Source organism: Amphiprion ocellaris, chromosome 6, assembly GCF_022539595.1.
Source record: "Amphiprion ocellaris isolate individual 3 ecotype Okinawa chromosome 6, ASM2253959v1, whole genome shotgun sequence".
NCBI classification, from domain to species: Eukaryota; Metazoa; Chordata; class Actinopteri; family Pomacentridae; genus Amphiprion; species Amphiprion ocellaris.
In genome coordinates, this window is record NC_072771.1 from 30,695,129 (window position 1) to 30,707,361 (window position 12,233).

General features: G+C 37.9%; 1 protein-coding gene across 1 annotated transcript; it reads left to right on the plus strand.

The window, feature by feature from the left end:
* Positions 1-326: 326 nt before the first annotated feature.
* On the plus strand, positions 327-12,120 carry ostf1 (osteoclast stimulating factor 1). The gene is made up of 10 exons (XM_023264432.3): positions 327-473; positions 4,426-4,472; positions 5,060-5,110; positions 5,658-5,721; positions 6,155-6,208; positions 6,438-6,545; positions 6,881-6,930; positions 7,818-7,896; positions 8,131-8,229; positions 10,998-12,120. The coding sequence occupies exons 1-10, from the start codon at positions 440-442 to the stop codon at positions 11,054-11,056; spliced, it is 645 nt and encodes a 214-aa protein (XP_023120200.1). The 5' UTR covers positions 327-439; the 3' UTR covers positions 11,057-12,120.
* The last annotated feature ends 113 nt before the right edge of the window (positions 12,121-12,233 follow it).

Genomic DNA, 12,233 nt, shown 5'->3' on the forward strand with positions numbered 1-12,233 from the left:
TACTACTACTACTACTACTACTACTACTACTACAACTACTACTACTACTACTAATAATAATAATAATAATAATAATAACAATAATAATAATAATAATAATAATAATAATAACAATATCAACAAAGTTTAATTGCAACTTTAAGGATTTTTTCTTCATGGTGAAAGAAAATCTTTGTTAGTTTGCATTTATGCAGTAACAGATTGTTGTATTCTTTATGATATGTTGTTTGTTTACAATAAGTAACAACAGGTAATAATTACATTGGCCTATCTAACATTGCAGAGTAGGTATATGTTACACGCATGCGCAGAGCAACTTTTCCGCGTAACTCAACTTCCTCATTGGGAGCGCTAGCAGCAAAGTGCTTCACAGCCCAGCGACGTTTGTGGCTAAAACGACTCACCGCGTCTCTTTTCACTGTATCTTTGACCCTCACAAATGTCAAAGCCTCCTCCTAAACCGGCCAAACCAGGTAAGACGACCAGTACGAGGATTTTCTTGTTTGAATTTTATCCAAAACTTGTATTTTTAGGAGGGCAGCGCACCTTGTTGGCGATGTGCGTTTAATGGGCGGTGAGCACGTCAGAGCTTCGGCTGGACTCTGTCGTTTGTATGTGAAACTTTTATCAGCCGAAGGAACTAAAGGCTTCAAACTCTGATTAATAACAGTCTATATTATGGCTGAGTGTGGCAGGACTAGAGTGGAGCTTGTTAAAAAGTGTCTTCGTGGCTTCACTGCTGCTTGTCAGGGACATCCAGCTCTCAGCAGCAGGCCTCTGTCACTTCCCTATTTCCATCACTCATATCAGGACAGTGCTGCATTCACTGGCTTCAGGTTAAAAGGTGGTGATGAGTCCATATGGTCAATGACATCAGCCTGACTTCCTCCAGACTGAGTCTATTCTGGTAACCTCTTCCCAAGTGTTGCAAAATGTGTCTATTACTCAGAAAAATATTGATGAAATTAGAGCATTTGTCATGTTTGAGCTTCTCATAGTTGCTTAAATTTATGCAGTTTGTCTTGCAAAAATGGTTTTGTTTTCTTGACTGTGTGGGTGCAACAAGTGTGACTCAAGTGCCCACATAGATAGATAGAAAGACAACTAGATACTTTATTCACACCAGTGGAGAAATCCAAGCTATCCAGTAGTTCACATGTTACATTCAGATCAATAAGGAAACCATGTACAAAACAACATGCGACTAACATGCAAATCGTGCTGGTTGAAGAAATAGAAATAAGGTGCCAAAAAGGCTGGTATCTACAAAAAAGGTGCAAAAATTGTTGGCGTATAGAATTAAAAAATAGAGTATTACAAAAGTACCAAGAGGTACAATGTGAACATACAGCCAATAATAAGCATTTTGGTCAGTATTATCAGTTTTATTGCACAGTTGAGTTGAATGTATGCAAAAAATGGCATCATATTCATATTACTAGTAAAGCAAGGATTGAGTTGGTAGTTTATTAGGTGCAAAAGTAACACAAACATCCTCCTTGTCCAGGTGCATGAGTTCAAAACTGGCTGTCTGGCTCACTTCCTGCAAACGTCTCTTTTATCACATTAAAAAAAAGCTGCAGTTTTCATAAATTTTGACTTGTTTTAGTTTAAAGGAGTGTCCTTTGCTGATGAGAGGCAAAAAATTTTACTTTAATGCCATTACAGTAAGGCATTTAAAGAGGTTTTGATTCAACAATATGGTACTTTTAGTAGATGTAACACGTGGTGCTGCTACGCTGTATTGCATTCTGCTAAGACTGGTATCAAATATTGACTAAAACTTCACTGATATACTCCAAGTCCGATGGTATCAATATTAAAAACACCTTTCTATATAACATAAATGACCACAAAGTTGAATCATTGCATTTCTAAACCAATTTTTTTTAAAATTTCATGAAGCAAGGGTGATTGCAGAGAGCATTAGTTTCAGCTAGTAGACTGGTCACATCTTATGCATCAAATATCACAGATGACATTTGTAAAGCAAAAAAAAGGCGAAAAAATCACATATGGAAAGTAGAGAAATAAAACTGAACCATCTTTATATTTGTCGGTAAAGCTGTTGTATGTTTATGATACACACATGCTTTGAAATCACTCCAATGACTAATGCTGGAGCATCACAGCAGGCATGTGTAGGTTTGCCTGTTTGCTGTGTGAAAACTGAGACAAAAAAACCCCAAAACACGTCGTTATCTTTCATATGCTTCGTGGTTATTAATGAGTGAACTCCATGACACCTCACCTGGCTGTGACAGCAGGTGAGGTCATCTGTCATGGCAGATGGCTGGTTGGAGCTTTTGACATTATTTGGCAAAGTTGGTGCTTTATGTAGTCATGGCTGATTCATGTGGAGATGCAGAACTGTGAGAATGAAAGGCTTCTCTGTCGAGGGCACAGAACAAGGTTTCCTGCATAGCTGTGAGTTAACTACATATGTTTATTTCTTGCTGTATGTGATGGTGCAGAAATTTTAGGGCAAATCTGCAGGTTTTTCTGTTTCTAAAGAAATTTAGAGTTAACATGCCCCAGATTTGGGATTGTGGTTCTGTAGCTATCTCTTTAATGGAACTTTTGAGAGGCCAAAGGGAAAAATAGAATCACACATTACATCTTTCTAATGTTGCAAAGGTACAAACCCTATGAGCAGTGTATTCAGATTTAAACCCAGGCGTGTGATTCTTGTTGCGCTTCTACTTTTTTCTCTCAAAGTCTAAATATTACATAAAATACGATTTTGTTTTTGTGTTATAAAGAATTCTCGGCACAGCCATAAGAGTCATGTGGAATCTGTCGTTCACCAGATTAGAAGCTTGCATGGTTTCGTTGTTGGGTTGGGCTTTGAACAGGACTAGAGAGTCGAATAACCACCAAGATCAGACATGTTTTCTGGGAGGGGGCTGCAACACTAGAGCTATGTAATTGCATTTACAATAAAATAACGCAGCTGGAAATCATTAAAAATACAGCCACAAGCAAATATACTGTGACAGTGTTTTGCTCAGACTGGGGCTCAAATTTTCTTATCTCTTTATTTTTTTTTTCTCAAATATATCTTCTTATGTGCCTGAGGGTTTAAAATGCAGTGAGAGACGGCCTAGTCAGCACAGGCTTTTGTGTGTTTTAAGCTGCATGACCGGGCCTGCAGAGCAGACATGCTTGCTGTGTTGAACAGAGCGGGACTTGTGCAGCGACTCAGCCACTCTCCTCTGAGACACTGAAGCAGTGTTTTAGCTAAATAGAAACCCTGAGCAACGGCAGAGGGGAGTGACAACCGCCCGACCTGTTAGGTAATGTGATCAAGAAACGGAAGATGCTCGACCACCTTTATGCGTCAAACATATTAAACACATTACAGTAAATTAATCAACATTGACTCTTCATGATTTATCAGCATCTTTATTACACTGTGGTTGAATTGTGGCTTGTGAGGATTATAGATTCTTTATAATTTTTGTACTTTTTTTTGTAAGTTTATCATTTGCAGCACAGATGAACATTCTTGCACAAGAAGTAATGCATTAAATGAACTAGTAATATTTTTTTACTTAAAAAACTGGTAAAACACAATAGAAATACATGCAATGATTTGTGTGCATGTTTAAAACCTATTGTTATCTGATCATCTTTGAAAGGGAAGTTCATATCATCACACACTGACTGATCTTTATCTACCATTCAGGTGCAAATCAGAAGAATTACATTACCTTTAGTTCTGGGTTAGATTTGATCTTGACCAAAAAAGTTTTTTTTGTGTGAAACCTGTTCATCAGTCTGTTTACTAAACTTAGTGTGTGTGTTGTGGATGTAACTACAGCTTTTCTTTTGTCCCCATAATAAAGATAGTGGGAATAGTTAATGAAAAGCAAATCTAGAAGGTTGTCATCGTCTCTTTAAGCTCTTTTATAAGTCTTTGTAAACTAGTTCAACTGTCAGCTAAGGCCACAACCACTCTGGTTGCATTCCAGCCACCGAGCGAACGCCAGACTCGACAGCGAGCTGCTTCAGTCCGCGAAGGAGCCACACAAAAGTACCGCTCAGTGTGTTTGTCCCTGCACAGCATGTAAAGAAAACGTGTTCTCATTGGCTGCAGAGGATTCGATATTTGCTTCATGCAAACGGCTCTTTATTGAGGTGGTGGGTGATGCTGCACCCCTGATTTATTGCACTTGTACGAGAATAATTTACCACATTAAAGCTGCGTTTTGCACTCGCCTGCAAGCTCATTTGGAGTGAAACTAAAGTGGTTGTAGCTGGTTGTCGTGCAGGGCAGTGAAGTGGCATCATGTGTGGTTTCACTTCACAGTTTAACAACACTCTGTTCACTGCTCCTCTGCAAACAGGGATGAGGTTGACTTACCACAAATTGTTTACAAATGTTTCATCTAACATGCAGTTTATGTGGTTTCTCTTTGATAGGCCAAGTCAAGGTGTTCAGAGCATTGTTCACCTTCGACCCCAGAACAGTAAGAGCTTCTTGTTTGTTGAAAAGTTGCATTGATTTTCTAACAGTTGATGCTTTCTATTTGTGCTATTTTATCAATTAGTTTTGCCATTATTACATGGTCTTGTGTGGAGATTTTATTATGACAGTCGAATAATCAACATCACATTCATACCAGAATGGTTTCAAAAAAATATTATGATAATTGTCTCTCACAGTTTCTCAGAGCTCAAACAGAGATATTTAGATAATAATCCCATACAACAATGATTTGAGAAACTGGAAATTGTGAACAAAAGACAAAGATTAATTTTCTGTGAATTGATCATTTCTGTGAGTAGGACAAATAAAGCCGCTAAAATTCAAATATAAATAAAAAGTTCTCACCAAGCAAACTTTGACATGGATCTGTCTTTCATGTCCTTTAAAAAATACAGGTTAAACCGCATTGAAATGCATCTGTAAGCAGTGACTAAATTAAAGTAGACTTTCAAAAAAAGAGGAAGAAAGTGGGTGAAGTGTGACACAAGTGTCAAGTCTTGAGGTCAGAATAGTGTAAATACAACTTCCTGAGTCACTCTGAAATTGTCTTATTTTCTTATTTTTCAGCCAGATGAGCTGTACTTTGAAGAAGGGGACATCTTATACATCTCTGACACAGTAAGTAACACCCCAGAGTGTACGCTGCCATCTTCCTCTTTAAGTCTCAACGACCATCGTTGAGGAGCCAGGTGGGCCTTGGCAATGGTCGTCGGAATGTGAATAACACTGACCACACCTCACAGGGGTTATAAGCCGAGGCAACATCAACCACCACCAGAACTGAAGAAGCCTCTTGGATGAGAGGTGAAACGTCTTCAAGGAACCTTCTTAAAGTCCAGTTGGATTGATTTAAACAACTTTGGATAACCATGACCTGGATGAATGAGAAACTACACGGCTGTCTCAACATGTCTTGTTGAGTTTGAATCTGAATTTGCAGTTCTTCTTCTTCTTCCCTTTTTCTTTGGAATCTCATTCTTGCAGTATTTGCATTTTGTGTCTCACATTTGTGGTAGTATTTTTGATGTCAGGCTTTTTTTTCCCTTCTCACTCCTATATTTCGCTTAAATCTATTGTCTGTCCTGTTTATATGTACTCACTTGCTTCTGTGATTTATATTTTATTTAAAAAAAAACAAAAAAATCTGCTTTACTTTTATCCCCAGAGTGACACTAATTGGTGGAAAGGGACATGCAGGGGAAGGACAGGACTAATTCCAAGTAACTATGGTGAGTAGAAAATGTAAAATATCATTACATGTATGTGGTGATAAAAAAAAACAGTAACATGAAGCGTAACATAGGCATCATAAAGAGTAATTCAGTCTTATCAGTGAATGTTACAGAATATCCTGATTAGGCATTACTTAATTGTCATCCAAGTAATTGTGATTAATTATTTAATTATCTTTTTTTGATCATTTTATGCTTCTGTTAGTTCCAGATGAGCGATTTTAGCTCCTTTTATGCTACCTTTTTGGTACAGAACTAACTAATGGCCTCTTAAGTTTTTGGACTCTTTCATTTGGCTTACATTAAATTTAAATACATAATGTTAAAGACTTGATGCTCACTGAAATGCAGTAGGATAAATTTTAAAAGTTAAGTTGATTATGTATTGAATGTGACAGGTTTCACACTGAAAATCTTTTGTTTTTTTTAGTGGCTGAGCAGGCCGAGTCTATTGACAATCCAATGCATGAAGCAGCCAAACGAGGTATGATCATGTAAAGATTTAAAGATTTCTTTTTCTTTGTTTAAATTAATTTATCATCTTTTGTTACATGTCTGTATTTGGATGAAGCAATTCCTTTCATCCAAGACTGTTCTCTCTTTCTGGAGACAATAAAAGTATTCTTGACCTTTTTGTCCCTCTGTAAACATATCCTTTCCAATGTGTGTGTGTGTTTGTGTGTGTAAATGCACATATTTGTGTATTCAAACAGGGAATCTGAGCTGGCTGAGGGAATGTGTGGAGAACAAGGTTGGAATCAACGGGCTGGATAAAGCTGGAAACACTGCCCTCTACTGGGGATGCCATGGAGGACATAAAGGTAACAGAAAAAAAAATAAATCTCTTTTTAATGATAATGATGGGATGTTTGTAGGGGCTACAGCAGCCAAAAGTGAAAACTTCCTTTAACAAACACAAAAATTTTGTAATGGCGGGCTGTGATGTTTGAATTTACCAAAGATTTTAGTTTGACAGATTGTGAAACTGCTGAATCAGTGACTGAATAAATATGAAATTGTGACACACGAGCAGATTTGTTTTGAATCAGAAAGGAAGAACACAAAAACAGGAACTTGGTCTCAGCTCTCCGTTACTCTTGTACGATTGTTACGTGATAAATAACAATAAATCTGTTCTCTGTTTTTTCCCTGTCAGATGTGGTGGAGCTTTTGCTAAGCCAGCCAAACGTGGAACTCAACCAGCAGGTGAGATGGGTTTAAAACTTCATTCAGACATGAAAGTAACTTCACTCATCGGCGAAAAAAATCAGGGTTATAGTCCCACACTTGAAATCACGTGGATTTTCCAGACAGATCTCACATTGCAAAAAGAGAAGCAAGGTGATGTGGTGAGAATGGAAAACCCTGTACAGCCACGGGATCAAGAAACAGCGATGGCAGAATCAGCTGAATTTTCATCGAGTCAGACCTTAACGGTCGCGTTAACACTGTCTTTCAACCCATCTGCACAGAGAAATATCTATATCTTGTTTATTTAAATTGAGTAATGACTTTAAGGCACTAAAGCGTCAAACAGTCAGACTGCCAAAATGAACACTCCATAAGGTAACGGACTGATAACAAAATAAAAGAAAAATGTGGGAAAAAAATGGTGAGTCATAACAAATGCTTCTAGGCAGGACACAAGGGCTCATTCAGTGGTTTGATTAGTATAAAATGTATGGAATTTGTATTATATCATAGGCTATGCCCAATGGAATCATTAACAAAACACCAAATTATGTTTTAGAAGGTTGTTTTTAGAGTTTTAGGAAATGTCAGCGGTCTGTTTCAACATGCATTGAAGCTGCTCTGGAGGCTGTCTGCTAATTTATTTTGCCTGCTATCTGTACATGTGGAATCTTGAACTATTTCAGGAAGCTGAAGTCACAGGAACTACAGTCACAATGGCTTTTCCAACTATGGAAAAATGACAAGCTACTAAAACTCTGTCCAGAAAACATTTTTTTTTTTTTTTTTTTTTTTGTGATAGCACACCTTTCTGCCAATTTGAAAAAAGTAAATTTCCATAGCATCTTGGATTAGTGTCTCGTCAGGGTGTTTGTGAGTAATGATGATGCTTTGTGTTTTAGAATAAACTTGGAGACACTCCGCTGCATGCTGCTGCCTGGAAGGGATACTCTGACATTGTGGAAATGCTGCTTAACAAAAGTGAGTACAGAACCATATGTCCTATTTGATTCTGTAAAAAACGAAACTGACCAGAACATTATCTACTTGATTTGGATGGAAATCATAACTGAGCAAGCAAAAGATTTTTATCAAAGGAGAACCAGCTGACTGCACACATTTTGTGTCCTCACATGCATTAAGTTTTATCTTTCTGTCTTTTTGTATTTTTCTTGCTCTCTGTATTTTATTTTAGCGTGATCATGTTTGTTTCAGATGCGAGGACAGACGTCCGGAACAATGAGAACAAGTTGGCTCTGGAAATGGCCACCAACGCTCAGTGTGCTTCACTTCTCAAAAGGAAGCAGGGAAGCAGTAAGTACAGCTGCCACTAGGGGGCAGCCTCACAGCACTCACACATACAGTGTCATAAGGCCGAGAACAGAATAAACAGGATTTTAATTAAGCTTCCAACTAAAATTTACAGTCATTGGAAAGGAACTGACAAGCAACAAGCTTAGATAATCTCCCTTCAGATCAGCACCTGCATCAAGGGTCTGTTAGTAGTAAGTAAATAGTTTGCCATGTGTATGATGTCTATTTAATTCCAGAAACTTAAACCAGGTAACTGGAGGCCTAAACTGACACTTACCTCAACAAGTGGTAGGGTTCAGAAAGCTTAAAGTTTAACTGAGCTTCTGCACAGAGCTGCTAAACTTTATCAAACACAAGAGAAATGGCACTTTGGTGTGTTGTTTGACAATCTAATATTACATTTTTGTCCTGTGAATGCCATGTGGGAAGAATGTCACATTAGTCATTCGTGGTTAAATGGACAAGTAGTGATTGCAGGCTTCTTAGTTTATTGTAGAGCAGTTGTTAGGAGACATACTGTTTTGTCTATCTCCTATTGCTGTGTCTTGTGCAAACAGCATGCAATATTGATATCGCATTTAATTAGATTTTTTTTTGGTCTCGCAAGTACTTGTTTTAAAAGGGGCAAGAGATGAGAATGATGTTACACAACAGGATCCTTTACAGTAGATGTAAAGCTTCAGTTATATTGTCAATAGTTTTTAGTGCAGCTAAGCTATAGAGGGGTCACCAACCTTTTTGAACCCGAGAGCAACTTCAAGGGTACTGAGTAGCACGAAGGGCACCTTGTTTGATACAAACTTCCTCAATAGCAAACTTGCGCCATCATCTTTAAACAATAATAATCATAATGAAAATAATATGTAAAAAGACTGTCTGATCACATTTGTTAATTATTCCTTACAATAATTATTAACAACGATTTCCACAACAATGACGGTAGGAAACACACACACACATATATGGAAATCTGTTCCAATATTTAAAAGTCAGAGGTATCCCATCTCTGAAACTTTGGTAAATATCTTTCTTGGCAGTTTTGTATGAATCAGCATATTTGCAGCATTTTGTTCAAAATCACACCAGTTACATTTCTGTGCAAATTGTCACTTCTAACATTTTTAGGAAATCATTAACTGTCATCAAATCATGCTTCATTTGTGCAAACCACTACCTTTGTAACATTTTTGAACAATTCATGAACTCTGTCTCATGTTTGTACAAATTATCAGTTATGTAAGAAAAAAAATCAACTCTTTCCCATTTTGAAATGAATCCTATCACATTAGTACTAATCACCAGCATTTTCCACCAGCATTGCAACATTTTTAACAGATCATAACAACAAATCATTACATGTTTTCAACAAATTATTTTTCACATATTGTGTAATGGCACGGTGTTTTGAATGACAACATATGTTACCTCTTTCTTTGTCTGTAAATGTGTGTTAGTGGGAAGCCTGGCATTGCAGAGCTTATCATGTCTTACCTTTACCTTGCAGCTCACAGTTCAGATGGTTCAGTTTCCCAGTGATGTCCGTTAAAAATGCAAGGAAAGAATCCACTCAGTGTCCTCAAGCAGCAAGGTGTCTTCCCCTTTGGATTGCATCAACTCTTTGATTTCGGCCAACAGTGACAAAAAACGCTGCAAAACTGGTCCCTGCTGATCCATGGGGTTTCTGTGTGTAGTAACAGGTCATCATGTTCAGCTGACAGCTCCTCCAGCACCTCCTTCAATGTCCTGGTTGTTTGGCTTTGGAGCCATTTATGATCTTCACGACACGAGTCATCACATGATCAAATCCAGCCACTTTTGTACATACGTATGGCCTGCTGGTGAATGATGCAGTGGTAATGTAGGAATGTTGGGAAGTCTGGATCACCTCTGCATCGTACAATGAAGCCTGCATGCCGACCCGTCATGGAGGAGCCCCGTCAGTCGTCACTAAAAAAAGCTTTTCTAAGGGTACATTTTTCTCCACGAAGAAACTTTTCGTCGCGTTGTAGATGTCAAAGCTGCCTTTAAGTCCTGGGTTTTCCTTTCCGTAGTGCGCATCCAGTCTATGTGCGCTACCAGGTGGCTAGTTAGCATGGCTAGTTAGCATGGAAGCTTTGTAGCGGCTAAAGCAGACTCTCTCCACATTGTGCCGCTTTGCCGAAGCAATAGTCGCCCCGCAAATAGGACGCATACATTTATCTTTCACTGTCGTGAAAAAGAACTCTTCCTCCCAGTCATCGTGAATAAATAGTGTTTTCTCTTTCACTTCTCTGTCATGTTTTGGGGGTAAAAACCACGTCTAGCTTCCCAAAGTGTCTGCGCCCGGACGCTTCAGCAGAGTGACGTGTTGTTTGACATGCGCAGTGAACTTTGACTCGGACAAGGTCAAAGTTCATTTACACCGAAGACATTTTTTTTTTTTTTTTTTTTTTAAAGAAATTATCATAAGTATTGTAATTTGAAATCTGCATTAATGTAAGTATTTTTGATTTAAAAAGAACAGCAACTATAATTATAAGGAATTTCATGGTGATGTGTTATTTTTAGAATACGTGTTGCGGGCAACTCACATGGTCTCTGTGGGCAACCAGGCGCCCGCGGGCACCGTGTTGGCTACCCCTGCTATAGATGCTTAGAAACCTGATGTGCAATAGATGCAACACACAACTGGCAACTATTGTTTTAAGGCAAAGAGATTTTGCTGATTCATATGAGCCATAAAAAATTGCAACATTCATACCATTAACTGTCTATTTATCTTGTTTCAGACATCACCCGCACACACAGCAACGCTGAAGAATATTTGGATGACGAGGACTCAGACTGAGCCAGCCCGTTAAAACATCATCACTGTCTTCCATTGGGTTTGGAGTTTCATTATGGAGCTAAAATGGATTTGCTGCAACTGTAACTCCATTTTAGTTCAATTATTTTGTTCAAACACCTCAGATCTCAGCCCTCTGCGTCACGCCAGGGTGAATGTCAGAAGCATTGAATTAATGCGTTTTAGAGTTCGCCTGCTTTGCCAAGTGCATTTCCACATGCAGGGAATTTGTCTTGGAGCATCGGCTTGCGTACAGTGAGCCGAGGGGGCAGAATATATGTGGTAGTGGAAAAAGGACCAAAGCTCTAGAAAAACACATTCCAAACATACAGATTATGTTTAACCTATTAAAGTGGGAATTAAAGTGCCAGTGCAGATTAAAAGATTGATCTGCTCTGTATCTAGTTAAGTTTTCAAGCTACACTTTAATTACTGGACTACAAATCTGACCAGAAATAATTGGAAACACATTATCTCTTGCAGCCTGGAGCTTTATCACAACTAGACACTGTTTAGATCCATTTATGTGCATTGGGAAGGCAATGAACCATATATTTAACCATAATATTTCCCCTTTAAATGGACGTTTTCTTGCGTTATCATCTTATCACCTTAATTAAGGGCGTCAGTAATGTACATAAATGGGCTTAATGGGGGGAAAGTATATGTAAACTGTCTTTTATGGCAGTAATCTCATGACACTCACCTGTTACTGTCTGTACTGCATGTACTTTGGTCTGTGTCATAATATTGCCGCTACCTGCTTTCAGTTCAACTAAAAGAAACATTCTGCCCCGTGTAAAACAGACTTTACTCTATAATCTTTCAAGCTTTTGATGGTGTGATTTCCATCCTGGGAGCAAATTTCTGGTTTTGTTGTTGCTTTCTGACATTTAAAAAGTGCCTTAAATATGTGTTACAGAGTATGTTTGTCTATGTTGGTTGTTTTTTTTTTTTCAATGTGTACATGTGTTTCTGAGGTTCTAAATTTCTTAAGATGATTCTGTTCTAGATTTCTATCTGCTCTGTCTTCAATCTGCAATAAAGATTTTTAACTTAAAATGTCACATTGAACAGATACTGTTTGAAATCAGCAAAATAAATAAAACATAAAACAAAGAATATCATAAATTGTCTGTTAAAAGTATCTTTAATTACAGAAGTAATACTAGAGATTTAC

Coding starts and splice junctions, on each gene's coding strand:
- ostf1 (XM_023264432.3), top strand. CDS start 440: ATGTCAAAGCCTCCTCCTAAACCGGCCAAACCAG. Junction 6,546..6,880: donor ATGCCATGGAGGACATAAAG/GTAACAGAAAAA, acceptor TTTCCCTGTCAG/ATGTGGTGGAGCTTTTGCTA. Junction 6,931..7,817: donor ACGTGGAACTCAACCAGCAG/GTGAGATGGGTT, acceptor TTTGTGTTTTAG/AATAAACTTGGAGACACTCC.